General features: G+C 49.0%; 1 protein-coding gene across 2 annotated transcripts in view; it reads right to left on the reverse strand.

Moving 5' to 3' along the window:
* MAP2K4 (mitogen-activated protein kinase kinase 4) overlaps positions 1-25,211 on the reverse strand; it is a 90,227-nt gene extending 65,016 nt beyond the window's left edge. Inside the window, exon 1 of one of the 2 annotated variants that reach the window (XM_055723574.1) lies at positions 24,989-25,211. In XM_055723574.1, coding sequence (XP_055579549.1) covers positions 24,989-25,088 — 100 coding nt within the window. In that variant the 5' untranslated portion in view covers positions 25,089-25,211. The remainder of the gene's footprint in view (positions 1-24,988) is intronic. The other variant, XM_055723578.1, reaches the window with a different exon arrangement.
* Positions 25,212-27,920: the final 2,709 nt, after the last annotated feature.

The following is a 27,920-nucleotide window of genomic DNA, read 5'->3' on the forward strand; positions in this document are numbered from 1 at the left end:
GAATAAAAAAAAAAAAAGGAGGGGGGCAATAAAAAACCCTAAAAAACCTTAAACTTTTGTTTACTTTCCATGACTTTGCTCAAACCCTTCCATGTGCTGAAACCTAGCAGAAACAGCCAAATGCATCTGTAAGTCCAATCATTTCCCAGCACCAAAATAACACACTTTAACAAGCACTAACATATGACCACTGGACTGAGAACACCAGGTTTTGGGTTCACATTTTTCTTTCAGAAAAAAAGAATTAACATCTTGTGCACTCATAAAAATTCAAGCTTTATGCTGTCTTCTGAAACCTTCAGGATGAATTGGTAGCATGCTGTAGCAAGAAAAGCATAGGAAGGAGCCCATTTCACACTGCAGGGACATGACGGGCAGCGTCTGATGATCGGTGTTTCCAACAATTTGCAGACCAGCAGCATCAAAACCTTTTCTGAGAGATGCACGGTGACAGCACCCTTGCCTGACATTTTCGTTCAACTGCCAGAATACCCGAAACGCCAGGAGTGAGCCTCAGCGCTCTGCTGCTCATGCAGGGAGGACAGAAGGCAGCAGGTACCAAACCTCCTCCATGCCTCAGCTGAAGCCTTGATGCAACGAGGGACCTGGTCACGGTGCTGCTGCTTTCAACAGCTTGGCAGATCGCTGAAGCCCCCTCTAACAGGCCAACAGCTGGCTGCTCTTGTAATTTTTGTGGGTATTAACCTATGTGGCAGAAATCTTCATTTTTGTTAGCAAAAACAATACAGATGGAAGCATTACAGCTTTTAAATTTCTTCCTGAAGGAAGAACTGGGTAGCTGCACACAACCCACGGACCCGAACCAGCAGCCAAGGTACCCACGGCAACAAGCTACACGGCCAGGCTTTGGTGTACCAGCTGATGCAACCTCAACGAAGAGCTCGCGTCCGGTCAGTGTAGAGAGGATGGATCTAAGAGGATACAAAAAAATATAACTACTGATGTTAATATAGCCACTCCTAATGAGAGCAAACACTGTTCAGGAAACGAGAGTATAAAGAAATGAAGAGCTGCATCGCGTTAACCTGCAAAGCAGGAAGCTGATGCTTTTGTGGTTTTCCTTTTCTGTGTGGTTCCAGATGAGTAAAATCCCAGTGTTTCCAGATAGAACAAACCCAAGCCTCTGAAAAGCTTGGCTCCAGCACATGAATCACAGTCAGGACGTGTAACTTCTGTCGAAAGCTCTGGTCTCCTCCCACCACCCAGCTCAAAGTGCACTGCTCCATGGCACGTACTCACCTACAGGACACAAACCCATCCCTTCCCTAGCACAGGAGCTCCGATGACAAGTTGTCTTTTCATTACCACACCTTTTTATTACTGTAAAAACCTGCTTTTTAATACTACTAATATTTAGCCTGCAGCACTGTTCGCAGGCCCTGAACCTAGGGCTTGGGTTGCACTGTGCTCAGCAGTGTAAGGTCACACCGAAGGAAGATCTGCCATCGCAAAGATCCAGCACAGCAAGATCTCCAGTTGCTTCTCACCTGGGTGACCCTCAGAAGCAGCAGCCCTGTCTTGTCCCAGATGCTCAACCCTGACATTTTTTCCCCCCAGGTTCATTTTAAACCAGACTGCTTCCCTGACCGTCCTCCCTGCCAGCTGCTCCTGCTGTGAGCTGCACAGGAAAGGGTCAGAAAAGCAGCGCTGCCTCTTTCAACACCGCCACTATTTTTCATTTACTCTGGAACCAGAGCATTAAATCAGACACACAAAACAGATGGCTGAAACCCTCCAAGCCAGCTACCTCTGCAAGAAATTTCACCTTACCATCCCTTTAAGACCAATGGTTTTTACTTTGTTTTTCCTTTGCATTTCCATCATGCTGGATGGCTCTGGGCATGGGAGAACATGGGGAACACAGAGCCCACAGCCCTGAAAGCTCATCGCTGCACGAATTGCTCAGCGTGAACATGGAAACACACTCTGTGTATCTCATCAAAACCTGACGTAGCCACCATTTCCCAGACTGTCTTGGAATGGGCAGGACATCACTTTGGCCCTCAAGACCCTTGTGACCACGCCATGCAGGAGATATTGCAAGGGACACACTGGCATTGCTGCTCAGTTGCTTAGGAGATGCAAGGGGTCAGCATCCCTGGAGAAACAACGGTTCTGGAGCGCTCAGCCCACGAATCACAGCTCTCTCCAGCTGGTAACTTCCGAATACACCCCATGGCTTCCTTCTCCCGCAGAGAGACACTTTCTAGGCATTTTATAAATCCAGCCCAAGGGGGAGCAAGCCATGGCCACACACTGTTTTGAATCTTTATTTACCTAAAAGTCCCACATCTCTAAATGACACCAGGCAGGATCAAACTGCCACTCTTCCTAGTATAATCAGGGTTTTGTACTCCTGGGAGGGGCAGGGGACTGTCTGGAGATGCAGATCCACTCTGATTTTCATCTTTCATTACACACTCAGGAGAAGTGGGCAGTGCCCATAAGAAGTGAAATTTACTTGTGCAAGTCACAGCCGCTTCTGGCCATCCCTTCCTCTACTGAAACTTTCTTCTTCCAAGGCTCGAGGATGAGGAAACAGAGTCTGAACAAACAGCTATAAATTACAGCAAATAATTCAAATTCCTAATTTATGGACAAAAGGTGGTAAGAATCACACCAGGTTATTGTGCTGCTAAAGAAACCCCAAGACATTTCTACAATGAACTGTTTCTATCTTTCAAGTGGTCCTCTCACCGTGAGATGGTCCAGCAAATTTTTTTCATGCTTCACCTCTAGCTGTCTGCCAGCTTTGGTCCCTGTCACAACTATAAATAAGCCATGTTATACTGCAAAATGTTGTTCCCCTCCAAAATACGTACTTCTAGTTACTGCTGACAATTCTGAACATTAAGTGAAAGAAGCTATTTAACCAAAAGATCCCAATACAGCCACATATACAAATTACAATAAATAGTACATTTTATCTCACAGAGGAATACAATGATTCAAGTGTTCTACACATTCTCATATGCAAATGTACAAAGCACCTTGAAACTTCTCAGTTTATCTGGTTTTTTATCTGTTCTTTTTCCCAGGCTATAGCAGACAGCACTGTATAATCTATGTTATGTAAAAAAACCCAAACAAACAAACAATAAACCAACCCCACCCATGCTTTTTTCCAAAATAAATTCTGTTTCAAAAAACCATGTTATTCTGTTTTTAAACACAGTCCCAAAATTTAATACAGTCAGTTTAGCAAATTCAGCAAAACCAGTCTTGTTAAAGCAGGTAACTTTCCCCTAAAGTATAAAGCATGTCTAAAATGGAAAATACACTGGATTCAAATAAGCCAGTTCTAACGCTCTTTCTGAAGTTCATTAGATAAGACTCTCCTTTGAGTTGTTCTTGATTTTGTTGGGGGTTTTTTGGTTATTTTTACTTCCTCATATCTGATTAGTCTGATTGTTTCCATTTCTTATTTTGCCCAAATTTATTCAATCAGCAAGATAGAATACAGCAATTTCACCAGCAATTAAAAGCGTAAAGCAGACTTTTTTTTTTTACAACATCACAGCTTTAGCTTTCATACTGGCTACAGAAAAAAAGAAAAAAATCACATGTACACTAATTTCTGGTGTCCTATATGTTAAGATTCATGGTATAAGATAAAATTATTGATATTAAAAAAAACAGGTCTGTATCCTGAAAAGTCTATTCTGATACGTATTAGTAAAGAAAATATGCATTGGGAATATCTTCTGACAAAAGCCTCAGTTAAAGCTGGATCTGTCTTCACTTATAGGTTGTATGCAGATTGCCACTGAGAGGATTAAAGCTGAGCTGTGGTCAGCAGAGGGGCAGCCATGCAAGCCTAACCCTGCGCAGGACGAGCAGCCGGCTGGGAGCTCAGCGCCTGTGGTCCCAGAGCACGTCACCCACCAAAAGAACAACTGCCCCTCTGGAAAACCACCCTCACTGACCTGCTTGCCAGTCCCACGTCAGGGTCCTCTCCCTCATCATCCTTAGTTTTGTTAGGAGAACACTCCCTGCCTCTTTTATTCAGAACACTCCCGAATACTAACACATATAATGCCCATTAAACCCTCTAAACACAACTTGTCAAGAACAGGATAGGCATTAAACTGTGTAACATGTATGCTTTTGTTGCTTTTACACAACATAACGTTTTATTCCACATTTAAGTCTCACATGTCCCTTTGAAGGGCACTTTGTACCCAACACATGATTTGCTAAGTATCGTTCAGAAAGATCAGCAAGTTGATGCTCAACAGCACAGAAAGTTACATGAAGTTAATTCATTACCGAAACAAAACCAGAGAAAGTAGCTGAAGCGAAGCTTAATGAAAGCACAACCTGCTGCCATGGAAATACAACAGCTGTCACTCCAAAAAGTGTCACTGCACACACACACAGTATTTTTTTATAAAAGGTAGCCAAAGCACTGAAACAGCCTGTGAAAATGTACTTCTTCATGACATTCCTTTAATGGTACAGAGATACTTCGGAGGACAAATGAAAGTACACTGGGAAGTGATCTTAATATCAAAGTCTGGGAAGTGCACCCCAGGGTTGAGGTTTGCAACCCTGAAAGAAACTGCAGCAAAGAAATACTGAAGAACTGGCCCTGAGCCTTTCTTTTTTGCTATATGGACTTGGCAGCAAAAAATCAATGGGAAAGATGACCCCTGGGAACAGCGCAGGAGCCCCGCTGCACCGAAACAGAGACTCACCTGGGCTGTCACCTGGGCAGGAAACGCCACAGGAGAGGGATGGGGACAGGGACTGCAGCCACAGGAGGCTCAGCACTGGTTCAGCTGCCTGGCCGAGCTGCACCCCAGCGCGCACAGCAGAAACTGCCAGCAAAAAGCTGCTCTTTTTAGGACAGCGGGAAGTCGGGTCGCCTTGCAACTCTTCCCCCTCATTCCATAGTTTATTAATAAACTGACTGCTTACCGCTGTGGTGGCTCAAGTACAGCTCAACAGAAAATGAGCCTCATCTGACAGCACACGGGTTTGTCAAATTATTCAGTAAGGCAAAGCCGATGTCCTGAACTGAGATACTTGCTGCTGGTTTTCCGTGAAAAGAGCTGTGAAGAGCTGGGAATCAAATCTGCCACTTCTTGATGGCTTACAAGGGAAATTCAGATATCTGTGTCACATTCCTTTCATTTACAACAAAGAGAGGACCTGCAAAGCATCCCCCCTCCGCCACACACCTTCGATCTTCCAGCAGAGAGAACAGCAAGAGCCTTTCCCTTCTCAGCACAAAACCACCACCTTCAGATTAAAGGCTAGATGGTGTTCTGGCAAAGTGGATCCACAGCAGAAACCATCACTTACTGGGAAAGAGCAACAGGTACGTGCCATCCAGTGCCAGATCCAGCAAGATTCCTCCTGCCCACTGCAAGTGCCACACATTTTGCCACCAACAGTTACCAAGCACTGACTGTGGACTTGGGGAAAAAAAAAAAAAAAACCAAACAAAAAAACCCAAAAAACCCAATAGCTTCTGACATTCTCATTAATAGCTGGTAAACAGGACCTACAAAATTTACCTATGAAACAGAAAGCCTTTAAGGACGTAAAAGAATTCACAAATATATTAATGCTTCTATCATCCCTTCCTTCAAAATAAATATGGTTGCACATGTCACATGCACAAAGTCAGCTAATACACTCCTAACACTTTAAAATGCATTTTAAAGAGAAAGCTACAATTATAATATACTCTAAGGGGCAATTCAAGCAGACACAATGTCACTACCTAACAGTCAAGAGTATTTTTCACAGAAAATCGTCAACATCTGTCTTTGCCGTAAACAGTTTTTGCTAGGAGGAAATGGGTTTTTTTCACCATCACAAGAGCCTTCTTGAGTATTTTCCTAACAGTTCACGTCTTGATTCAACTGGTTAAAACCTACAGGGAAAGCAGCCACCATCACCCCTCTCTGCAGCTCTCCAGGCTGTCCCACGGCACAGGCGGCTGCTTGGCCACGGCTGTGCCACGGCTGTGCCACGGGAGGGTCCCCAGAAGACCCCCGCCGCTCACCCCACACTCCCCCCCGGTCCCGTCCTGGGCTGCAGGGCCCCTCCTGTCACACACTCACTCCCCCAGCACCTCACCACATTACATGCAACTCCCTGCTGACAAAATTCAGATCTTCCATCTCTACCTTCAATCGTTGCAAACTGGAGGAGGGCAGGTTTCTACTGCACATAAGAAAGTTTTCTTACGATGAAAGGTGGTGCGACACTGGCACAGGCTGCCCAGAGCAGCTGCGGGTGCCCCATCCCTGGAAGTGTTCAGGGTCATGTTGGATGGGGCTTGGAGCAACCTGGCCTAGTGGAAGATGTCCCTGTTTGGGGCACAGGGGTTGGACTCGATCTTCAAAGGTCCCTTCCAACCCAAACCATTCTGTGATTCAACGACAACTCTGGGTAACAGCCAATTCACCTCGTTTTACAAAGACATCCAAAGCAGCAAGGAAATCGGCTGGCAAACCTGCAGCATGCACAGAGGCACTCACTCTTCCCCCTTAGCAGCACAGGAAACCTGCCCTGGAATAAAACTCAGTCCACAAACAACTTCAGGCATTCACAACAAGACAACCTGCCCTCAGATGTGCAACAGATGCTGCCCCTACAGAAATGCGCATCACTTTCACCACAACCCCTCTTGGGGATGAAGATCTCCACCACGCAACACTTCAGGAGGTCCCCAGCCAGCAAAAGTATCCCATGCACAACCCCACTCTTACACGTCTTCCCCATTTTTAAGGGAAATGCCAATGCTCTGGCAGGCAGGTGGTAAAGTATTGGTTTAGGGTTTGGATTTTTTTAATGCCTTCACCCTCCTGGGTCTGACCCACCTGCATTCCTATCTCCAGGCACAGGAGTCAGTCAAGTGATTTTAATGAAAGTGTTTTATAGCCTTACCCACCGTGAGCCCCTGCGCAGGACCCATGGTGACCACATTGCTGTGGGGAGCTTACAGCACGTACCTCCACGCTGTCAGTGCAAAACCACAGGTGGGAAACCATCCACTCACCCCCTCGGGCTGCAGCAGACTGCTGCTCATAGGACAAACCACAGTACAGGTTTAGAAGCTGGAAACTAACAAATTTTCACTTCAAAACTACCAACATCAGAAATCCATGGTGACGATGGAGGGGGTTTTGTCACTACTCTTGAAGCCCTCACAGCAGCAGCCCCAGCACCATGCTGCTAGTAGGCATGCTGCGCAGTCTCCCCTGCTACCAGCAAAGCAGTTCACATGTTTTTCCTGTGCTTCCAGATAATCAACACAGTCAACCCAGCTGTTAGAAAGGATTCACTGGTTACACGGTGCTCAGTTTACAGCAGCCTCAGAGCCAGTCCACTATGGCAATGGGAAAACACCAAATTCCCTTCCCTAAGGCCCCATTCCTTACCAGATTGCTTCAGAGGCCACCTACTGAGCTCTGGAAAACCTCATTACTTTGCAAAACCCTCTGATGACAAAGCCTTTTTTCTCCCCCTCCTTTTTCTTTTCTGAAATATCATTTATTGAGGATTTTTTGTTTTGTAGCAGACTTCAACCCTTCGAATGCATACAGATTGTCTATGCCTGAAAGATCCCAGCTTCAGATGAAAATCATCACTGGGGAACTAACTAAAACCCTGCAGAAGAATTTACATTCTTAATGGGCTAGACAACTGGGAAATGGCAAAAAGACTGACACAGAAGCCAGCCATTGTCCTCAATATTAATCAGCCTTCTTAAGCTGCCGAGGTTCATCACGTGCCAGCTGTTCCCAGCAGCAAGTCTCATCTCTAACTCAGTCTCACCTGCACAGCTGTTAACGCAGCTCCACCATCCAGACTTCAGCAGACCACCACTCCATCTGGGCAGATCCTTTTCTTCCACCTCTTTTCACATTTCAGTCACCATCATCTCAGGTATTTACTACAAAGATCTACAAGTCTAACTCTAATCCCACCACACAGCTCTAGCTCACAAAAGAGATATGAAATTCCTGCTTCAAATATCAAGTTTCCTGAAGATTTGTATATCCCGTGCCAATAGAAAACTATTAAAGAACAAATATGTGCTTTCCAACTCTGTCCTAGGGGAGCAATCCTGACATGCAGGCTCGCTCTGCGCTGTAACGCTGGAGCATATGTCCTCTGCTCTTCCAAGACAAAAAAGCATCAGTCTGTGAAAAAGCTATGGCCAACAAAGGATTTTCTATATACAACATCTCAGAAGAAATCTGACTGAACACTGATCACAAAATATACGAGATAAAACCCAAAGACACCAATTGTTTAAAAAACATTAACAATTACCTCTCTAGATATTAGAACTGCTGTAACATATGTATATTGAGTGCAAACAAAAATATCTAAATGCAAACAATGAAATGCAGAGTCACAATATTTCTATAACTCAGATTTAAAACAAAAACAACAACAAAACCAAATCATGCAGAGACTTGGTTTCTAATATGCAGAGGGTACTTCGGATGTCTGAGCAACGCACAGCCTAAGCTGATGACAGAAAAGAGAAAAAGGAATCCTACAGAGCTCCCCGAGCCCCCTCAGCACAGCTGGCAGGAACATCGTCTCAGACCTCTCTGCCTGCTCTCGCCTCTCATGAAGAAGCAGAACCAGAAGCAACCCACGAGAGAATCCAGCACCCACGCATCCCGCACCCGAGAGAGAAACGTGAGGTATTCGCCTGTAAGTTGACAACGGACACCCTCCACCGCCATGTAAAAGCATCCCAGAAGTCAGGTCTTCATTCAGCAGAAGTTGTAAAAAACGCAAATCAAACTGCCAATCCTACCCGGCTGGTATTTCATGGCAATTTAGCACGCAGCAAATTCCCGTACACACCATACACAGACACACTCCGTCTGCAATTAGCGTAACTGCACACTGACAGAGCGCTGCTCTTTTGATACAGGTAAAGCAGAAGGCATAAAGCCTCCTCAACAATTAGTGACCTTTTTAAAAGTCTTAATTGAGCTCTTGCTTCACTGGCACCATGAAAAATGGAGGGGCTCTTAGAAGCAGCTCGTTAGTTGGAAGAAAAAGCAAATTACCAGACTGATTTAAAAAAAGCAAGCAGGACAATACTAAAACAAATGCATAGCTTGCTTTGTGCCTTTCCACAGAAGTTTATCTGAAAGCCTAAAGCAAGAGACCAGTTCTCACTCATTTGCTGAAAGTCAAAGTGACTCATTGCTGTTAAGGATCTCCTTTTATGTGTCAATAAACTCTATCACCATAAATAAAACTAATTTTTTAGATTAAACTTTAGACTGCACTGCTCTGAATACAGCACAACCCCATCGCGTCAGGATCCACCACTTTCTGTAAACCAATCTCAAGAAACAGAGCAGCTCAACACACCAGCAAGGGGACCAGCACCAGCACCTGGCAAGCAAAGAGGAGGGCAGGGTACCCCAAGAAATCTTATTTTATTAATAATAATTTATTAACAGCTCCAGCTGTTAATAAAACTACACCGGTAACTATTTGGGAATTTCTTGCCAGTTGTTATAAAAACCTACTTGAATAAAAAAAACCAGCTCTATCATGAGAGTTTGGTGGTAACAAGTAACACACTAAGAGTGGAGAGGTTGGTGCCCCCCCCCCCCCCAAAGTTGAAAGTTTAATGTAAACTGCTAATATTAAGTAGTATTTTGAAATACACAGTCCAGCAGCACGTGCGCAGGCGATTCCCCACGAGGGACCAGCTTTCCTACTGCAGCAAGAGGCCAGCCCTGGTGAAGCCAGCAGCACTGCGCATCCGCAGAAAGCAAGCCTGCCTGGAGCCGGGGAGGTCACGTACGACTTGCTGCAACACCCCCCATGGGTGCTGCTCACGGTGGGCCATGCGGGGCCACAGCAGCGCTGCCCGCAGCCCCCCCGCTGAGCCCGGCTCTCACCAGCAGTAACTGTGCTTCAGGTCTGGGCACCAATCCATCGCCTGAGACAAAGGGCAGATCGCGGCAAAGCTCCAGCTCCTCAAGCAGTGAGGACGAGCCACCAACACTCACAAGAGGCACGGGTGATCTAGCAGGCTATGGTGACGCAGGCATTAAAGCCACGCGGCAGGGGAACCCAGCTCCACTGCAGGCTTTCAGCTTCTATTTTACCTTAACGCTGACAAATTAAGGGTAGGGGGAAGCAAGCATCGTTCAAGGGGCATTCGACACCATGCCTGCCAAGGGTAGCGCCAGGCTCCCTGCAATGATGCACTGAGCACCTGGAGCACAGCCGGCATCTCCCTCAGGCACAGCGGTCACCCAAGGGTGGGCAGCAGGCGCCCAGCCAGCAGCAGAGCCAAGACCAGCCCACCCCCCCTCGCCCCTGCTCACCAAGCTGATGCAGATGGGCAGTACCTCTGACTTTTTCTCCGACGTCTACATCTAAACCAGTACCAGTACCCAGTGAGAGCCCTGTTAAGTCCACACAACACATTTTGGCCACAGGGGACAGCGGCTGTACTTTGTACCAGAGCAAACACCATCCCTGTGCTACCTCCACAGCCTCGCCTCCTTGTACAGCAAGGAAAGCTTCGAAGGCACCTGGAGTGGGCACCAGGCTGGAGCTCACTGGCTTCCCCATAGCTGCCCAGAAGTGCATGGAGGCAGATTTCTGGGAAGCATCTGGCACACTGAAGGTGAGTGCATCAATGGCATGGCACATGCACACATGCCAGGCACACAGCAGAAAGAGCCCTGAGCATGTCACCGCACGCCAGCCATCAGAGTAAGAACCATCATCCACCAGACACGAAACTGGGTGCTCATCCTCCAGCCGAGAGGCTTGACCCAAGTGGCTATTTTAGCTCTCAGAAACGACTATGTGCTACAAGCACATTTCAATTTAACGTAAACTTGGATACCAAAAATATGGGATGCTTTTGGCTCTGAATAAGGAATGAGACATGCACAATAACTGTGCAACCCAACACCATGGAGACAAGAAAAAAAAGCGAAACAGAATCCAGCCTTGCCCTCACCCACCATGGGTCCCAGCCGGCATCCCCATGCACTCCCCACAAGCACACTGCTGCCTGCTCTGGACTTTACCATGAGTCTCACAAGACCTGGTGCCCCCTCACACCAGCAGCTACAACTTACACAGCCTCCTGAGTAAGACTTAATATTTTTTTAATTGGTTTTCTCTCTACAATAGCATACAAAACCTGAAAATTAACCAAAAAACCACCACAGCAGGCTGGCAATATTTTCAGAGGCCAAGAATCAAGCATGAATTGTAACTGAAATTATCCACAGAAGTCTACTACCATCAATTTTAAGGTTCTGAAGTCTTATTAATAATACTCATTAGTGAAAATAAGAAATGCATCAGCTAGCCACCTGACTGGCAGGAAAACATAAAAAATATAAGAATTTTTTCTCTTTTTATTATTCTTCAAGTAAAGTTCCTTTTACCACTACAAAACCAACTCAGCTTTCTTTATGAGCTTGCAATTTCACTGTCTTGCCTTAAAACTTCTTCCCATTCCCTTGGCCCAGTCTGCACCCATCAGCTCTGCTCTCCCCTTGAAGTATTTTGTTCTTTGCCTAAGGTTGAGGGATAAGCATGCAGGCTGTCATGCTGCTCAGCTGCACTGTGGTTCTTAGAAGAGGTTTTGAAGTCAAAACTGATACTCTGAATATATTAATATTTTCAGAGATGGTGAATTCCATTTTTATCTGCTTGGGTTTTTTCTGTTCATCTCCTTGCCTTCCTTTTCCATCATGTTATTATAAGCTACTATACCAAACATGATTCTTTTGAGGGTTATACAAGTTTTTCATCCTTTCAAAGTCCTAGAACTGGGGGCAAACACAAAGTTCCTCTGCTGAAGAAACAGGAACCAGAGTCTCTCAACAAAATTTCCCCAAGTCTGCTGGATTTTGAAAGTCCCCGGAAAAAAGCTCTACTGCTGTGCAAAGGGCAGGCAGGTCTTCAGCACAGGAGGAGCCTGACAGTCTGCCCGGCTAATCCCCACGGTCTCACGCTGGGTAACAGAAGACTGCTGCAAAAATATCAGCCAGTAGCCCCAACACAGATCCAGCTATCTTCTTCCCTTGCCCTTGTCCTCATTAACTCCTTCTCCCTCAGAGCTCCCAGGAAAACACCAAAGGGTTCTCCTGGCCCTTGCAAGGTATCACAGCACCACAAATACGTTTTCTGCCTTCGCAGCCATCTGCGCACAGCCTGCGGCCAGAGCCAATGCTGCTCTCTGTCCGCTTCAGGTCTCACCCCAGAGAAAACTGGCCAGCAATGACTTGGTTTAAGACGTCAAAATTTCTCCACTACAGCAGGACTCACAAGTTTTTGCTGAGAAGGTGGGAGCTACTTAACGCCATCCTTGTATCAGCGATGCAATGCTCTCCTCTGTTTGTGGCTGACCAAATGCTGCACCAGCACAGCTGGGGTCTGCTGCTGGTGCTGCTGCCCTGGGAGACACCCAGGGGAAGCTGGAGGCATCAGCATGGTCCTGTTGCCCACATTTTCTGCCCCACGCAAGGCCATCAGCAACCTCTAGAGCCAAAGTGAACTCCAAAGGCATAGCAAGAAACTCCCCATCCGCAGGAAGAGAGCGCCTGTTTCCTGGAAAGGGTAGCAGAGGCCGGTTCCTTGCCTAGCCCAAGGCACACCAGGGCAGGAATATCATCACGCCCTGAAACACCTCCAAAAAGCAGGCATTACAGAGGAAGCAGCAGCATGCATGTTAAAGATGACCGATCAACAGCTACACAGTTGTCATGAAATCACCACAGCCTGCCAGCTGAAGGAACATCTCCAGCTAATGACTGAAATTGTCCTCCAGAAAGCAAAGAGTCAAAGCTGTTTTTAAAAAAAGAGCTTGACATGCTTATATGTGAGGTAGAAAGGGGTAACTACTGGAGACAAAATATTAAACTTGTGGTAGGATTTCTTGCGTATCCAGCTTGCTATAATCTCTGTGGCAGGGAGTGAAGGGCTTACCATATTAGCTGGGATCCGGCTGATACTGGTAGAGCGAGCATGAGTGTTTGTGCACACGTAGCAGGGGACAGAATTCTCTCATTGCTTTTCCACTGTGTGATTTTATTTTTTTAAAAAGAGATTTTCAAGGGTCTTTGTCTTTCTTTGAGCCCTAACATGGACCAGAGCATCTCAAACTCAGTCATCTAAAACAACTGCCATACTTGGGACTGAGGGAACTTTTCTCCTAGCATATACTGGTTACCTTGTTCCTCTGAAGCACTGGGCAAAATTACTTCACAGGATCACTTGCCAGTTCTGTTCACAATTACAATTTCTGCAATATCTGAAGTACCGGGAATAGCCTCTTCCTCTAGCACATCACAGCGACAGCTTTTGGACTTTTAACTATGAGTAGAAACTTAGAAGAAACTATTGCCGTGAGACTGCTTCAAATGCAGAGAACGCTGTAACCCACAGCAAACAGGGACACTCTGTCACCCTTAGTCATCCCATGGACCTCTCTGGATGTAACACGGACCGAGCAGTCCCTTGTTCTCCTGGCACATTCCTGCTGGGCAGTAAAGCAGCAGCAGCTGCTGCTGGCCTGGACAAAGATGACCCAACATTCACCTTCACCAGCTCAACTGCCAGGGAGCAACCAATACTGGTTGCTAAACCCACATCTCTTGAACACAATGCCCAAAGGGAGAGCAAGATTTTGACCCCAGTATCATTATTACACCTGCAGTCTGATGCATTGCTCCACAGTGTGGACCATCAACCAGCTGAAGAACATCACCACAAAGCATTTATTGTGTTTGGTTTGGGTCTCAAAGATTCAGGACATGCCAGCACAAGATTACTCTGAGGACATGAACACTGAGCATTCGGAGCTTTGCTGCCAAAGTCAGAGTATTAATCAGTTTTGAGAGGGAAACCCAACACAAACCTTCCCAGAAAGCTTCTATTTACTAAATGGAAATAGCACCGTGGACAAGCAGCTCCTGGACTCCATCCCAGGTGCTGCGAGAGCAGCACAGTGCCCTGGCACGAGGCAGGTTGCAGCTCAGACCTTTGGCAGCTCAGCAATGAAGCAGGTTCCCTGCTGCCAGTTCAGTTACGGGCTCCTGTTCAAGTCAGTCGTGACTAAGACTCATCTATATTAAAGCAAATGACCAGCCCCAGAAACATTTCGTGTCTTCACTGAAATAAACCCTGCATTCACACATTCTTCATTTACAGTTTATTTTTGTAGGGCAGGAGAAAAAGCAGCCGTACCGACAAATCAGACTTGGAATTTCCAGTTCAAGTCACAGAATATCCCAAATGATGTCCCTGATGGGGAAACCAGCCAAGCCTTCCCACACAAGCATACAGACACACACGCGTGGGCCACAGACACCAGTTCCCACCACTCCTGTCTCAACCTTCACTGCTTTCACACTTGCTGAGAAGATCCTTCTCCTGTTTGTTCAGCTGTGGTCCTCATCAGCAGGGATGAAGCCACAGGAACAGGCCAGAGAGTAAATTCTTCTTCTCAGGCCCAAGGATGCCAAGCACTAATGCACAGTGGCAAAGCTTAACCTGTAGGAAGTACACTTGGCCGCAGCTCTGGCATAACCAGCTGGGCAGATAAGCTCCAGGATGGTACTTCAACTCTTCTCAAAAAGAAATAAATATATTTTTAAATATATTTTGCTTTTCCAGGAGAACACTGGCAAGCTTGTTCAGATATTCAGCAATGTGTGCCTCCAGTGCAGCAAGAACTCAACTACCATGCTGCTGCCTAAAGCAGCACGTCTCCAAACCTTTACATCAAACTCCTTTTTCTTCCAGTCAAAAGCCAAGCTCATTCAGAACTCCTTTGCATAAACTTGCCTACATACTTACACCATACAGTTACGCTTTATAGTTACAACAGCTGGGCTACATCAGATCAGAAAGGAGAGCGCTGACCTCTACTTTTCCCCCAATCAGTGAGGAAACCAGTTCAAAAGTAAACATCTAAACACCCCGGTTTCACCATGCTGACTGTTCCTGCCACCCCAAGGCAAAGTGTACCTTGAAGAATGGACAGAACCTCCATGTCTATCCTTGGCTCTGGGCCACCACCTTGGCCAGCCCTACACGAAGCAGTTCTAGTCATCTTCTCCCTTCCTTCCCTCTGCCCATCCACATATCTAAGTGGGACATGAGGAAAGAAGAGGACATCAAAGGTAGGGCAAGGTTTCCAGTGTTTGGCATGAGACCAGGTCCTGAACTGACACTGTTCAGAAGAGGAGAACTGGTCTTTGCAGGAAAACTCAAACACTGTCCCATCGCTCCCCAGAAGTGATTTCCAAATGCAATGCTTTTATCTTAGTCCATAACCCCTCCCAGGTCAAAGCAACACAGCAATGTGTTTTTAAAGGAAACTGTTTTATCTCGGTCCACAAACCTCTTCCAAGTACAAACACTTTAAGCTCTGGTCCAAAAGCAAAGTGATAGCTAATTCAGTTCAGAGAACCGCTTCCAGAGAATTAAGTCCAAAGCAAACCATAAAACCCTTTTGGCCCACAGAAAAAAAATAAGCCTAGACAAAAACTGATAAAAGGACCTACTCCTTTTGGCTCAGCTCTGTCTGCTCCCGACAGCTGTTCTCCTTACGCCACAGGGTATCTTCTGAAGCACCTCAGAAAGATCAGATATATTATTTAAAACACAGACTAATTCCTGGCGCTTGGACTCTTTGTTCGCTCCAGGATCAGTGCAAGCTGTCTGCTTCCTGGAGGGCTCGCCCTGCCTCCAGTAAAGGGCAAACACAAAGGCTTCGATTTGCAGAAGAGGAAATCAATTTAGCAGCTAATAAATACGCAATTTGTGCAATATACATGCTCTCCATCTCCCTTGATGCTCATACAAAAGTTAATGGACCATACCCCGCTAAGCACAGTTATTGCACGTGTTCATGTGAACAGCAGTTTAGCTCGTTTGAGAGCAGAACCAGGAGGGAGACGGGGAGGGGATGCTTGGCAACACCATGTTGTATTTCCTCACAAATAGCAATAGCAGAGATCCCTCCACGGAAGGCTACAGCCTGAGGAGTCAAGGTCATGCATTCTGGAAGATGCTCTACAGCATCACATGATGCTCCAGATGCAAATCCAGGCCAACGATAGCTCATGCCCTGCATGGGGTCCATGCAGGCGTACAGCAGGCATCCAATGGGCAGTGCAGAGAGCTCCACAAGGACCTTTGCTTATTGAGTCTCATCTCCTCACAAATTCACAGATACTGCACACAGGAACTTAAATAAACCTATGACATTTGATAAAAGTCATGCCTGCACCTTTCCACCCAACACGAGGAGGCGCGAACACTGCAGCTGCACTAACTGCAGAACTTATCTCAAAGCAATGGCCACCTAAGTAGACCAAGAAATGCACGTCATGCTCAAGATCTAAAGCCTCCCCTCAAACAAAAGGAATCCTAGTAAGATTGCAGATGCCCATAAGAGATGGGCATAAGACTTAAAACAAAGCAGAATGAAAAGTTTAAAACTAAAGTCAGCAATGCAGCCTGTCCAGAACACCACCTCCCGCACACAGACGCTCAGGCCAACACAAAGCTGTGTTGCCGTGGCTGAGGAACACTCAAACACTGAGGCAGAGCAAGTTTTCAATTCTCCCTTCCCCCCTTATTGGCATTTCCCAATGTATACGGCTGGCAAAGTTTATTAGTCTCCTTTTACATCCTTTGGTTTAAAATTAATCCCTCCTGTGCTCCGGGTGCTCCAAGTTTACCATATTAAATCATACGAATGAGTTCAAGTCTGTCCCACTGCAAATCTCCCTACAGTCTGTCCTTCCCTTCAAGAATTGTCTCAGAAAAAAAGACCAATCCGGTCAGGCACAGTTACTAAGAGGAAAAACACTGAGATTAAAGGCAGGGAGGAAGATTATTAGCCCCAATATGGTGCTCTTCTAACTCCTAAGGTTACATCAGAGCACTGATTTCTTACGCTTGTGGCTTGCCAGCACAATGCAACTGTGGAAATTTGCTTGATTCCTGACAATCAAAAACACACATACAGACACAAAAACCATAACCTCACCAAAAGAAGCCCAAGAAAAATAGGAGCCAGATGAACTAATTGAGCCCACCACCCACATCAACACACCCAGGAAAGATGGTGGCTGGGGAGGCTGGACGAATTATTTTGGCAGAGGCGCAGCCCGGCAGCAGGGGCTCCTCAGTGAGCCAGAAGCATCAGGCTGTCCCGCAGACAGCACGCAGCTCTGCCCTGCCCGCACTATGAGGGCTGTCTGGCCTTAGACACTGACAGCATCCGCGCCCGACAGGAGCTTGTGAAGGGACATGCTTCCCAATGCAAGCAACTGACTTCGGCTTAGATTAGTTTAGCGGGCACAGGATTTAGGATAAGCATATGTGCAGTGTGCCGCACAGGCACGCTTTGAAAGGCGATGGAGCCAAGCCACCACAGCCCCCGTCTGCCTCTGGAAGGTCGGCTCCCTCCCTCCTGCCACCCCCAGCAGCAGCACCCTACCCCCTCACCGGCACCACAGCTCTGCCCCCTGCGAGGGGAAGGCTAGCTCCCGAGCTGGGACCGCTCACAGGGCGAGGGGACCAACCCGGCCTCTACAAGGGAGACAGATGCCTACAGGATGAACAGATAGATGGGCTGTGCACGTTAAAGGTATCTCTGTATCAGCACCTGCAGTCAATACAAAGCTCATAACTCAGGAATACCCCTTTCAAGAGGCTGCCACATGTGGTGGCACTTTGCCAAGCATCTTACATGCAGTTTATATGAGTCCACCTAGCAAACCTCAGCAAGGGATTTTTAATGGGTAACTTGTCCAACAACTCATCAGTGGTTGAAGGAGGTGGGTTACACAAATCCTTCCTGCAACCTTGTCCCAGGAGAATGAGACGAAACACTCTCCCTGCAATTTCAGGTTTTATGGACAATGACTTAATCCCTCAGCACCTTCAGAATAACTTAGAGCACCTTCTCAATGATTTTGATAATTAAATATCTTGATATTTTAACAATCACCCTAAACAACTAAGTTAGTTGCCTACTGAGGGGGGTGAGCCTCACAGCTTTTGTTTCAGATGCCCTCCAAACAGAAGTGCCATCACCACCAAAGAGTGGCACGTGCATACGGACCGGTAACTAACATGCATTAGCTATTCCACTGTCAAAACCTAGCAAAGACAGTATTCAAGTTACCTCCAAGTTGAACTGAAGAAACACAGGTGAAGTGTCTCTCACTAGGGATTTACCATGAGTTAACTGCCACACATTAATTAATCCAGTTATAGCAACATACCTTTTTTAAAGGAAGAATATTTCAGTGCTCATCAGGCACTACGCTATCATCTACCCACTGCTCACACATTTCTTCTGCAAACAAGCCTGCAACATAAAAAGAAATCAGAGGATCTAGAAGACAAACAAAAGCCCTTAACAGGGAATGCCAGCAGAATAACATGGCGCAGGATTCACACTACTGAAGACGTTGGCCAAGTGAGCAGCACGGTAACTGCACAGGGAGATTGCTGGAGGAGGGCTCCTCCACCAGCAACCAACAACCAGAAACTGACCAAACTGATAAAAAAACCCAACACAAACTCACCTAAGAATGCAATAACTACTGGACCACTTGACTTAAAGACACAGATTCTCCTGAACTGGTGCCTTTACAAGGACTGGGTTTCTGACCAGGACCAACACAGGAATCCCCCAAACATTTGTTCATCCCTCCAAAGCAGGAGGCCAGACTGTACAATAGTAATAATTTACCCTGACCAAAATATCCATGGAAGAGCCCAAGCCCCAAGATGACAACCCCTGAACCACGATGAAAAGCTTCCACTGCCAAAACCAGCTGGGTTTTCTTTACTCTCCTGCTGCAGCACAACAATTTCCACCTCCCTGAGCGGGATGCTGCTGTCTCAGCACAGAGCAGAACGGCAACAAAAACATACACATCTAAGGAGGCATTTCTAGCTTTGGTGAACACAGTGCAGTCCATTTTACATAAGGTACACGAGATCTGGGAACATAACCAGCACCTTTTGAAGGCTGGTCCAGATCACTACACTCCAGCTTCTGAGAGCATGCCAGAAGCATTACAGCCATTCAGATTTTTGTACCTTCTTTATAAACATCACTCCAGTGAAACTTGGATGAACACTGGCTGCCAGTTCCTGCCCTGCAGGGCAGAGCACTACACAAACACCTGATGCAGCTTCCTTCTCTCATGCAGTTTTTCTTTCCAGCCTCCACAGGCTACAGCAGCTACTCCTTCCATTCATTGAGAAGCAGACAGCAAAAACTGAGGTCACCTCACACAAAATCTTACAGAATCACAGAATTGTTTAGGTTGGAAAAGACCTCCAAGATCACAGAGTGCAACCATTAACCTAACACTGCCAAGTCCTTATCTAAACCTAAATCCAATAGAAGACATCTGACTTCAAAGGCAGCAATCGCATCCCAGCTGTACGATGCTAACAAGGTGTTTATGTTTGATACAGGCAAAGCATGATGTAGTTCCGCAAGACTCCTGTAAGTAACGCTTCACCGTGTACACACCAGTTAATGATTTTGTTGAGGAGTCTCCCACATTTAAGCTTGGAAAGAACACATTTTCTTTCTTTTTTTTTCTTCCTTACAGAACTCATTTTTCTCTTGCTGGACGGCTCTCATTTTGACACGCAACAGTGTGATTTCCACTCCTGTCAGCTCCATCAAATCAGCATAAAATAACTGAAAAACCCTCCCAGCATCTGATGAGACTAACTACTGCTTTTGGGCTGCCCCTTTACCAGGAAAACAAACATATTAACAATTACAAGTAAACCAAAATGGAAAGCTAAAATGCAAACACATATGCTTACCTATGAATACAGTCCTACATGCGCAGGTGTACGCTAAGACCTGGGCACAAGGCAGATATGCTTAGCCATGTTCTGGCAGAGATACTGTACAGGAATAAACTGGTAGGCACAAACAAACTGTAATACATTGGTTTGTTCACCACACAACTATCTTTACCTTCCATAATAAATACAAACATGTCTAAGTGAACAAACACCCATCAATCTGACAGCTCTGCCAGTGTCAGCTTGCATCAGCGGCATACGTTAACACACACTGGTTTTATAATTCCACTGTGGGCAAGGGTAAGTGCAGTCACCTCCTCATTTTATTCAGTCAGTTCCCACCTGCTAAAGATACAACTCACTGCCTACATTAGAGTAAGAACAGGTAATTAATACACAGTGACAGAAAAACCTTATTTTACTACCTGCTGAGGACAAGGACTAATTCTTCCCTCCAGCCTCCTCTCTCTCCTTACCTTGTTCTCTTCTCTTTCCCTTGTTTTCTTATTTACATCGTATGTTTCATTTTACCTGGCCACTCATAAACTGCTTTGCAGGCAATCTGCTCCCTTTGCTTCACAATGCTTCCACCTCCCCACTGCCTTCTTGTTCCCCAAATTCCCCTCTCTGAGGTTCCCTGAGCAACCTGCCACGTTCACTGGGGCTCCTCTTACCTTCAGCATGCACTGTGCCCCTCTGCTCAGAGAGGTAAGTCTACCTGCCAGCCTTTTGACAGTCCCCACACTGCACCCCAGCAGATCCAACATCTCAACATCGAGGCATCAGCATCCCGTTCCTCTCCTCCTGCCAGGCCTGGGTCCAGGAGCACCTTCAGCAGCAGGGAAAGGAGCTGCTCCAATCACTCCTTGCACTTGCAAAGGCAGCAACACGAAGAGAAGCAGGATACAGGAGACGTGGCATCTTACCAAATTCCCATACCAAGGATCATACTGGTCACAGTGATGCCCACAAATGGTTTCAAGTAATATTCTGCTTTTGACAGCAGTCTGTCTGAAGTAACTATGATTACCCCAAAGACACAGTGTTTTCAAAGTCCGTTGCAGCACTCACCAATACCATCATCTGCCAAACATGAACAATCCTTGGCCTCTCAAAAAGCCTCCCAGCAGTTCTTTCCTGCCAGGCAGGGAAAGGTACAGAGCTTCCTTGTACATAGCCAGAAACTCATTTCCTAACTCCAGTAAGTTACTGACATCCTGAATGGCATCCAAGGGTGATAGCAGGACTCTGCTTAGTCTCTTGGTGCATGCCAACAGACACCCCCAACAACCTCCCTGCCCAGGTTCCTTGCCTCATATCCACAGAGAACTCTCTCACCAGATATGGACCTTCTCTGATTTTTGCTAAACAGAAAGGTTATGGCCAGAGTGGGGTAGAGAGGGCAAAGGCCTCAATGGGGGACCAGACAGGACCACACATGAGAAGGGAACAGAGAACACCAAATTCCAGCTGAACAGGTCAGGAATTCCCACCCAACACATCTGAACCATTATGCATACTCCAAAAAGACACATGCAGTGCATACACTTTGCTTCTGAAAGACATCAGAGCATCCCAAGCAACAAGTACTTTGAGAAGTCCCAGCAGTCTTCAGTATTCCTGAATGCTGAAAGCAGGAGCTGAATTCCTAACAGCCAGTTAAAAAGGGGTTCCAGCTCCTGCTTGGCACTGGAGATAGGATAAGTGACTCCACAGATTGCAGTTAGAATCAAAATTCTTCCTATGCCTTGGAATTAGTTACAATTCTAGATTTAACAGCACCATTCTTCAAATCATAGTTTTCTACATAATGTCAGCAGTAAAGGTTATTACTAATTTTGGCAATGAAAGAAATGTAAAATTCCTCCAATTACAGTTTGGGTGGCTTTTCTTTTTTTTCTTTTTTTTTTTTCTTAAATCACTGTCAAAGTGGGATATCTAACTTCCCACAGAATCTCTCTTTTCTCCACAAAACACTGGGGACATAAATATGCAGGACTGCTCCTGGACTTTAACATTACACATAACTAAGGACAACAATTCTTCACACCAGCAGTCACTGGCATTCAGACAGACTTCAGTTAGCACGCAACAAAAATTTCAAAAATTATGAAGTCGGATCTATTTTCAGTACTTAGAATTCCAGCTCTTCTTTGTCTTTGAGCTGTCAACCATGCCCTGAACATGGCACCATCAACACCAGGCAGGGGGACGCTTAGGGAAGAAACAAACTCCCAGGTTCACGGGCATTAACAGCTGATGTAGTGAGCCAAGAGAAGACAAGTGAAGCTGGGGCACGCAGAACACTAAGGGTGACAAGAACCAAAGCAACCCCTTGCTTGATTGCAAGACTGGAGTGCCGTGGCTGCAAAAGTAAGCCCAGCATGGGGACACCTCAGTTTGCCATCATCTCAGTGTTGTCACCTGGAGGGGCTTTAGCTTGTGCACATCAAAAACTCTGTAGGATACTGAATTAAAAACAGAACACAGTGGCCTGTAGAGACCTTCTGGATCTGCCACCCTAGCTCCAGACATCAGTGTGATGGGCCTCAATTTCCATGAAGACTTCTCCCTACTCCCAGCTCCTGCCAACTCCCCCATACAAAACCGTCAGCCCTCACACCAAAACAAATCTCCTGCAAGAGCTCCCACCCCAGGCCAGCTTGCCCCAGCACGCGTCCTCTGAGTACAGCCTCCAAACGCCATGGATGGCTGTCCAGAGGAGCACTGCCACAGCACCTCGGCAGCGGGCACAGGCTGCACTCGTGGGAATTGTCCCACCCCCCATAGTGCTCACCACCTCCCTCGCAGCAGCAGTTGCACAAGCCAGGTCAGAGAGCGTTTCTGGCTGAAAATTAACTGAGCAAAACTTTTCTTCTTTTTTTTTTTTTTTTTTTTAAATATAATTACTTGTTTCCAGCTTAATGACTTCCTTGCTCCACCATACTGTTTAAGCCAATTAAGCCAACACTGATGAAGTCCTACCTACTTTTCTCCCTACTCAGCAATGCATTCCAACACCTTCCTTGCACCAGTGCCTGCCCAACGCCACCACAAGCAAACGCTGGGCATCCAAACTGCAGAAAACTCACCGCTTTTTGGTGGGTTTGCTTTGCCACAGCTCAGCTTGCCTCAGCGTCAGCAGGGAGACAGTGCCAAGTGGGACACATGCTTGGGGCAATGTCATGGTACACCTCTGAGAGCTGTCAGGCCTGCCCTGGCAGACTGCAGATCACCTGCGGACACATCCAGCCCCTTCCCATCACACCCACAGCCTCCCCTGGCTTTGCACGAGCAGTTGCACGGCAGCAGCGAGGCCCTGGCAGTCTGCCTGGGATGGAGCTTCTTGCTGGTCTGAGGAACCTGCCCTCACCACCACTGCCACAGCAACCTGCTCCTCCAGAGCCTGCCCAGGATGCCACACTCAGCTCCTCCCAGGGCACCTCAGCTGCTCACTTAAGAAAAAAGCACCCTAACACACAAGCACTTGCATATCATCAAACTGGCCCCACTGTCCTGATTTGCCACTTTAAGCCAAATTGCCAGTTTAACCCAACAGAAATAACTGCCCTTCCTTCACCTGGAGAAAAGATGCAGCTGCTACATCATCACAAGCTTACAGAGCATCACAGGTGCTGCACTCAGGGTGCAAAAGCAGCTCTCAGCCCTGAGGATACACAGGATTCAGGGGAACAATTCATAAATGTGAAAAACAGGGGTCAGGTGGAAACATGGAGAGCTGCAACTGCACTGCAACAAGGCTGTTTCTTGTCTTATTGGAACCACTGTGGCACATCACATTTTTAATCCAGGCATTTAATTTACAAGGTTTGGGATTCAGGTTTTTGAAAGTTGTTATAAACATGGCTAATACCACCCTCCCACGGCCCAACAGGTAGCCCACTCCTTCACCTAGCGGGCACCAGAGCTCACATAGAGGAAGTTGCAAACGGCAAAAATTCACCTTTTTATGCCAAGTATACCAAACTCTTTAGTTTATATCATCAGTTCCCTGCCCAAACAGGTCCCCACCAGTCCCAGCACAGTCTGTACTAGCAGGACACAACAGGACTACAGCAAAGAACTGGGGAAAACATTATTTGCTGAGAGTGCCTGCAGCTCTCTCACAGAGTGTGCGACCTTTCCTTCTTCTGTTGAAAAAGGATGAGAGTGCTCCCAAAAGAGTAAACTGCTTCTTCAGCGTTGCCATCTCTATATTGAATTAAAAAATAAATAACCCAGCACAGCACTGCCTCAGCCCAAAATGCTGCTCAAGCAGGGAGCGTTTTCCAGTGGTCTGACTTTGAGGGAGAAGACTCGAAAAACATCTGCCATGGCTTTTGCAAAAAATATCCCCCGCTTCCGCAAGCCCGCTCAGGCACCAGCAGGCCGGGCAGGACGCTGGCACACCGGCCTCGCTGCAGCACCGCGAACTGCCCCCGGCACACGGCAGACCTGAGCCACGACTTCACCCCGCGCTGCTCGACCGAGCACCTGCCCGAGGACGGCGCACAAAGGCCGGGGCCCGCGCAGCGGGGTGGGGGCCGGGGCCGCCCCGCCAGGCCCAGGCGCCCAGCGACGAGCAGGGCCCCCCGGCCGCCCCTCCGGCCGGGCCCACGGGTACTGCCGCCCGCGGCCTGGCGCCGGCCGGCCCGGGGAGGCCGCGCTGCCGTCCCCGGCTGGAAGGAGCCGGAGCGGCGCCCGGGCGGCCTTTGTCCGGCCCCTCCACCCGGGGCGGCGTGGCCCCCGCCGGGGCACGGCTCGGGGCAGCCCCCGGCGCCGCGGCCCCGCTTCTCCCCGGGAGCCCGCCGGGCGCGGCGGGAGGCGGCAGCGGCGCGGCAGGCCCGGAGCGGGGCCGACCCGGAGCCCGGGCCTGCGGGGGCCGGCCGAGCCCGCCGCCCGCCCCGACGAGGCGCTCCCGCGGGCAGGGGCCCGGCGCGGCGCCGCCGCCCGCCGCCCCCCGCTCCCCACCCTGCTCGGGGCTCGGCCCCGCGGCGCCCGCACAGCCCGGCCGGGGCGAGACCCGCAGCGAGCACGGCGGAGCTGGGGCCCGGCCGGGCCTAGAGCGGGGCGCGCCGCCCGGCCCGGAAGCGGCGGCCGGGCCGCGGCCTAGCGCGGGGCTGCTTACCCTGCATGCTGCTGGCGGCGGCGTGCGCCGGCGGGCCGCCCGGGCCCGGCCCGCTCCCGCCGCCGGCGCCGGAGCCGCCGCTGGGGCTGGGCGTCGCCATTGTGTGCGCGGAGAGGGAGCAGCGCGGCGGCTGCAATGCAGCAGGGACCCTCCCAGGCAGGACACCTAGAGCCCCGCCGCCGTATAGCAGCCGCCGCAGCCGCCCCGTCCGCCCCCGGGCTGGGGCCGCCGCTTAACCCCTCCCAGGCGGGGCGCCCGGCGGCAGCCGCTGCGGCGGGGCGGGGGGAGCGCCCGCCGCCCCCAGAGCCGGAGCCCTGCCCGCCGCGGGGTGCCCGGCGTGCCCAGCCCGCTGGCGGCAGCCGCGCTCCGCTCCCTCCCGCTTCCCCGGGCCGGCGACGCGCCCCCGGCCCCTCCCCGCGCTCTGCCCCCGCGGGCCTTCGACCGGGCCCGGCCGTCTGCGCCCCCCGCCCGGGGGCCCGGGGTCCTGCAGCCGCTCCGAGCGCTTGAGCGAGTTCGGCGCCTTCGCCGTGACTTCGCCCCCCGCCAGCGGCTCCGGCCCGGGCAGCGCAGCGCCCCCGCCCCGCATCCCGCTCCGCCCGGGGCACCGTCCCCTCCCGCCACCGCCGCTCTGCCCCGGGCCTGGCTGCCCCCTCGGGCACCGCTGCCCCTTCCAGCTGCCGTTCCCATTCTGCCTCCGACTCCAGCGAACCGACCGCCCCTCGCAGGGACAGCCTGGGCCAGGGCTCGGAGCAGCGACACGGGTCCCGGGGAGGTCGGCCTTCCACAGACACCTGCCTGACTGGGGCAAGTCCCTGCACCTCTAAGAGCCCCCACTTCCCTGTCTGTGGAACACAAATAACACTGACCTCCTTTAGGAGCCGAGATCCACTGATGAAAGAGGCCAGACACACTCAGGCGGGCTCTCCCTGCCCCTCCACTGCCCAGGGTTCTCCATGCTTCCCAAGGAAGCGGTGATGGATCAAACCCCTCAGGTCCTGAGCATGCACTGGACTTGCCTCCAGAAGCTGCTGACTGCCACCCTTTGTGCAAGTGCAAATGCAAGAGGGGAAAAAAGTTGGGGCAGGAGCTGCCTCCCTTTCTGGCCTTCATTTTTTCTTCTTTTTCCGACAGCTCAGCTCATATTTATTTATCTCATTTTGCACTAAGGCCAAGATTTTTCTTTCCTCTTGTGCTTCAAGCTTGGGAAAGCATCATCTCCCATCCTAGAGTCTTCTGGTTTCCCTGCTCAGTTGCACATGGGGTCAGGGAGACAGGCTGAGATCCAAGTAGTCCCTGGGGCACAGAGGGAGCCCAGCCCTCAGCCCAAACCCTGCTCTGCACGGAGCATCTCACACTTCAGAGCTGCCTTTCTCAGGAGTGGGGGAGGGCAGCAGAGCTGGTCCTGACCATCTCCCTCTTCCTGCTCCATTCTCCCAACTCCTGCTAATCCAGCAAAGTCATCTTCCTCCCTGCCAGGGATGCAGCTTCCCTTTGCCTTGGAGAACACCACCACCTCCTCACACACTCAGGCCAAAATCCCAGTAACCTGTTGGCTGGGTCTGAACTTGGGGTGCTGCCCCAGGCTGTCCCACCCTGGCCCCTGCTTTCCCTAGAGGCACTGCTGACTCTTCAAAGCTGCATACAGTCTGTCCCCTCCACTGCTTTGCTTGGAGAAGAACAGGAAGCACTTGCACCCAGAGGTTCCCGCAAGAACAGCCCTTCCCAAATGTGGTTTCTGTGGGACCGTGGGTGGTAACTATCAGTGCCAGCGCCTGGCAGAACTTGTACAAAGACCACAAACCTCAGAGATTGCAGCAGGACAAGCACACACGTCCAGGTGAAGGTGTGCCCTTATCCTCTTCTCCCCTATGGGATGCTCACTGCCTAGCACAAAGCAGGATCCCAATCCAACAGTTTCACCTACCTAATGCCAGGGAGCACCAAGGACGGCTGCTCTGCAGGAAAGGAGTCAGAGGGGCAGAGCATAACATGGTGGATGAGGGGTGGCCTCAGCAGCAAGAGCCCAGACCTGGGCAAGGAGAGAAGGGCAGGTCCCATGACAGTAACCATGTTCAGCTGGGGCTCTGGACAACCCTACTGCAATGAGACAGGTCTGAAGTTAAACCAAGGCCCCAGGTCAGAGTCTGGCCCATAGCCCCAGGACACAGCCAGGCACAGCAACACAGCTGTAACGTAACTTAGGTGGGAACCACAGTAAAAGCTTTGGCTAAAAACAGCTCCCAAGGAAGAGTGAAGAATGGTTTCTCCACACCTCCCCTTATCCTCAGGCTCCTTCCAGTTCTCTCTCAAAGTGCTCCAAACCCACCTGATGCTTATTAAACCACTTGCTCTTACCAGCAAACTGGCCTTAAATGCTGAGTTAAACTCCTAGGCAGTGGTGTGTGGTCTAGGTCCTGACACAAAAGGCATTTCCACCCCCCCACCCCCCCAGCTAGTCCTGCAGCTTTCCTTTCTCTTCTCTCTCTTGTGTAAGCTTTCTGGCTTAATCAAGAGTGCAGGCATCTTGCAGGCTGTAGTACAGAAACAGAGTGCCTGCTGGCAAATGCTGGCGGAAGCTGACAGCTGGCTTCCACCTCTACTCTGTGCCACCTGCACGTGGTTTGCTTACAATGAAGTAAAATTATACTGTTTATCCTCCTTCCCCCCTGCAAATCCGGAAGGATCAATGCTACCTGTCCTGACATGTTTGTGAAGCCTGTTCCTATAGGCCTCTGCTGATGGAGATTGCACCATCCCCCAGCAAGCTGCTCTGGCACGCTTCTGTGCTGACATTATCTGAAAACCTAAGGTTTTTTTTTCTCTGAGCTGAAATCCTTTATATGCCATCCTGTTTGCTATGGCCATGGCCTTCTTAGGAATGACCTCTTGGGCACCTGATGACTGTAATGTTTCCCTTCCCTTCCTTGATTCA

The sequence above is a fragment of the Falco cherrug genome, chromosome 1 (genome assembly GCF_023634085.1).
Source record: "Falco cherrug isolate bFalChe1 chromosome 1, bFalChe1.pri, whole genome shotgun sequence".
NCBI lineage: Eukaryota > Metazoa > Chordata > Aves > Falconiformes > Falconidae > Falco > Falco cherrug.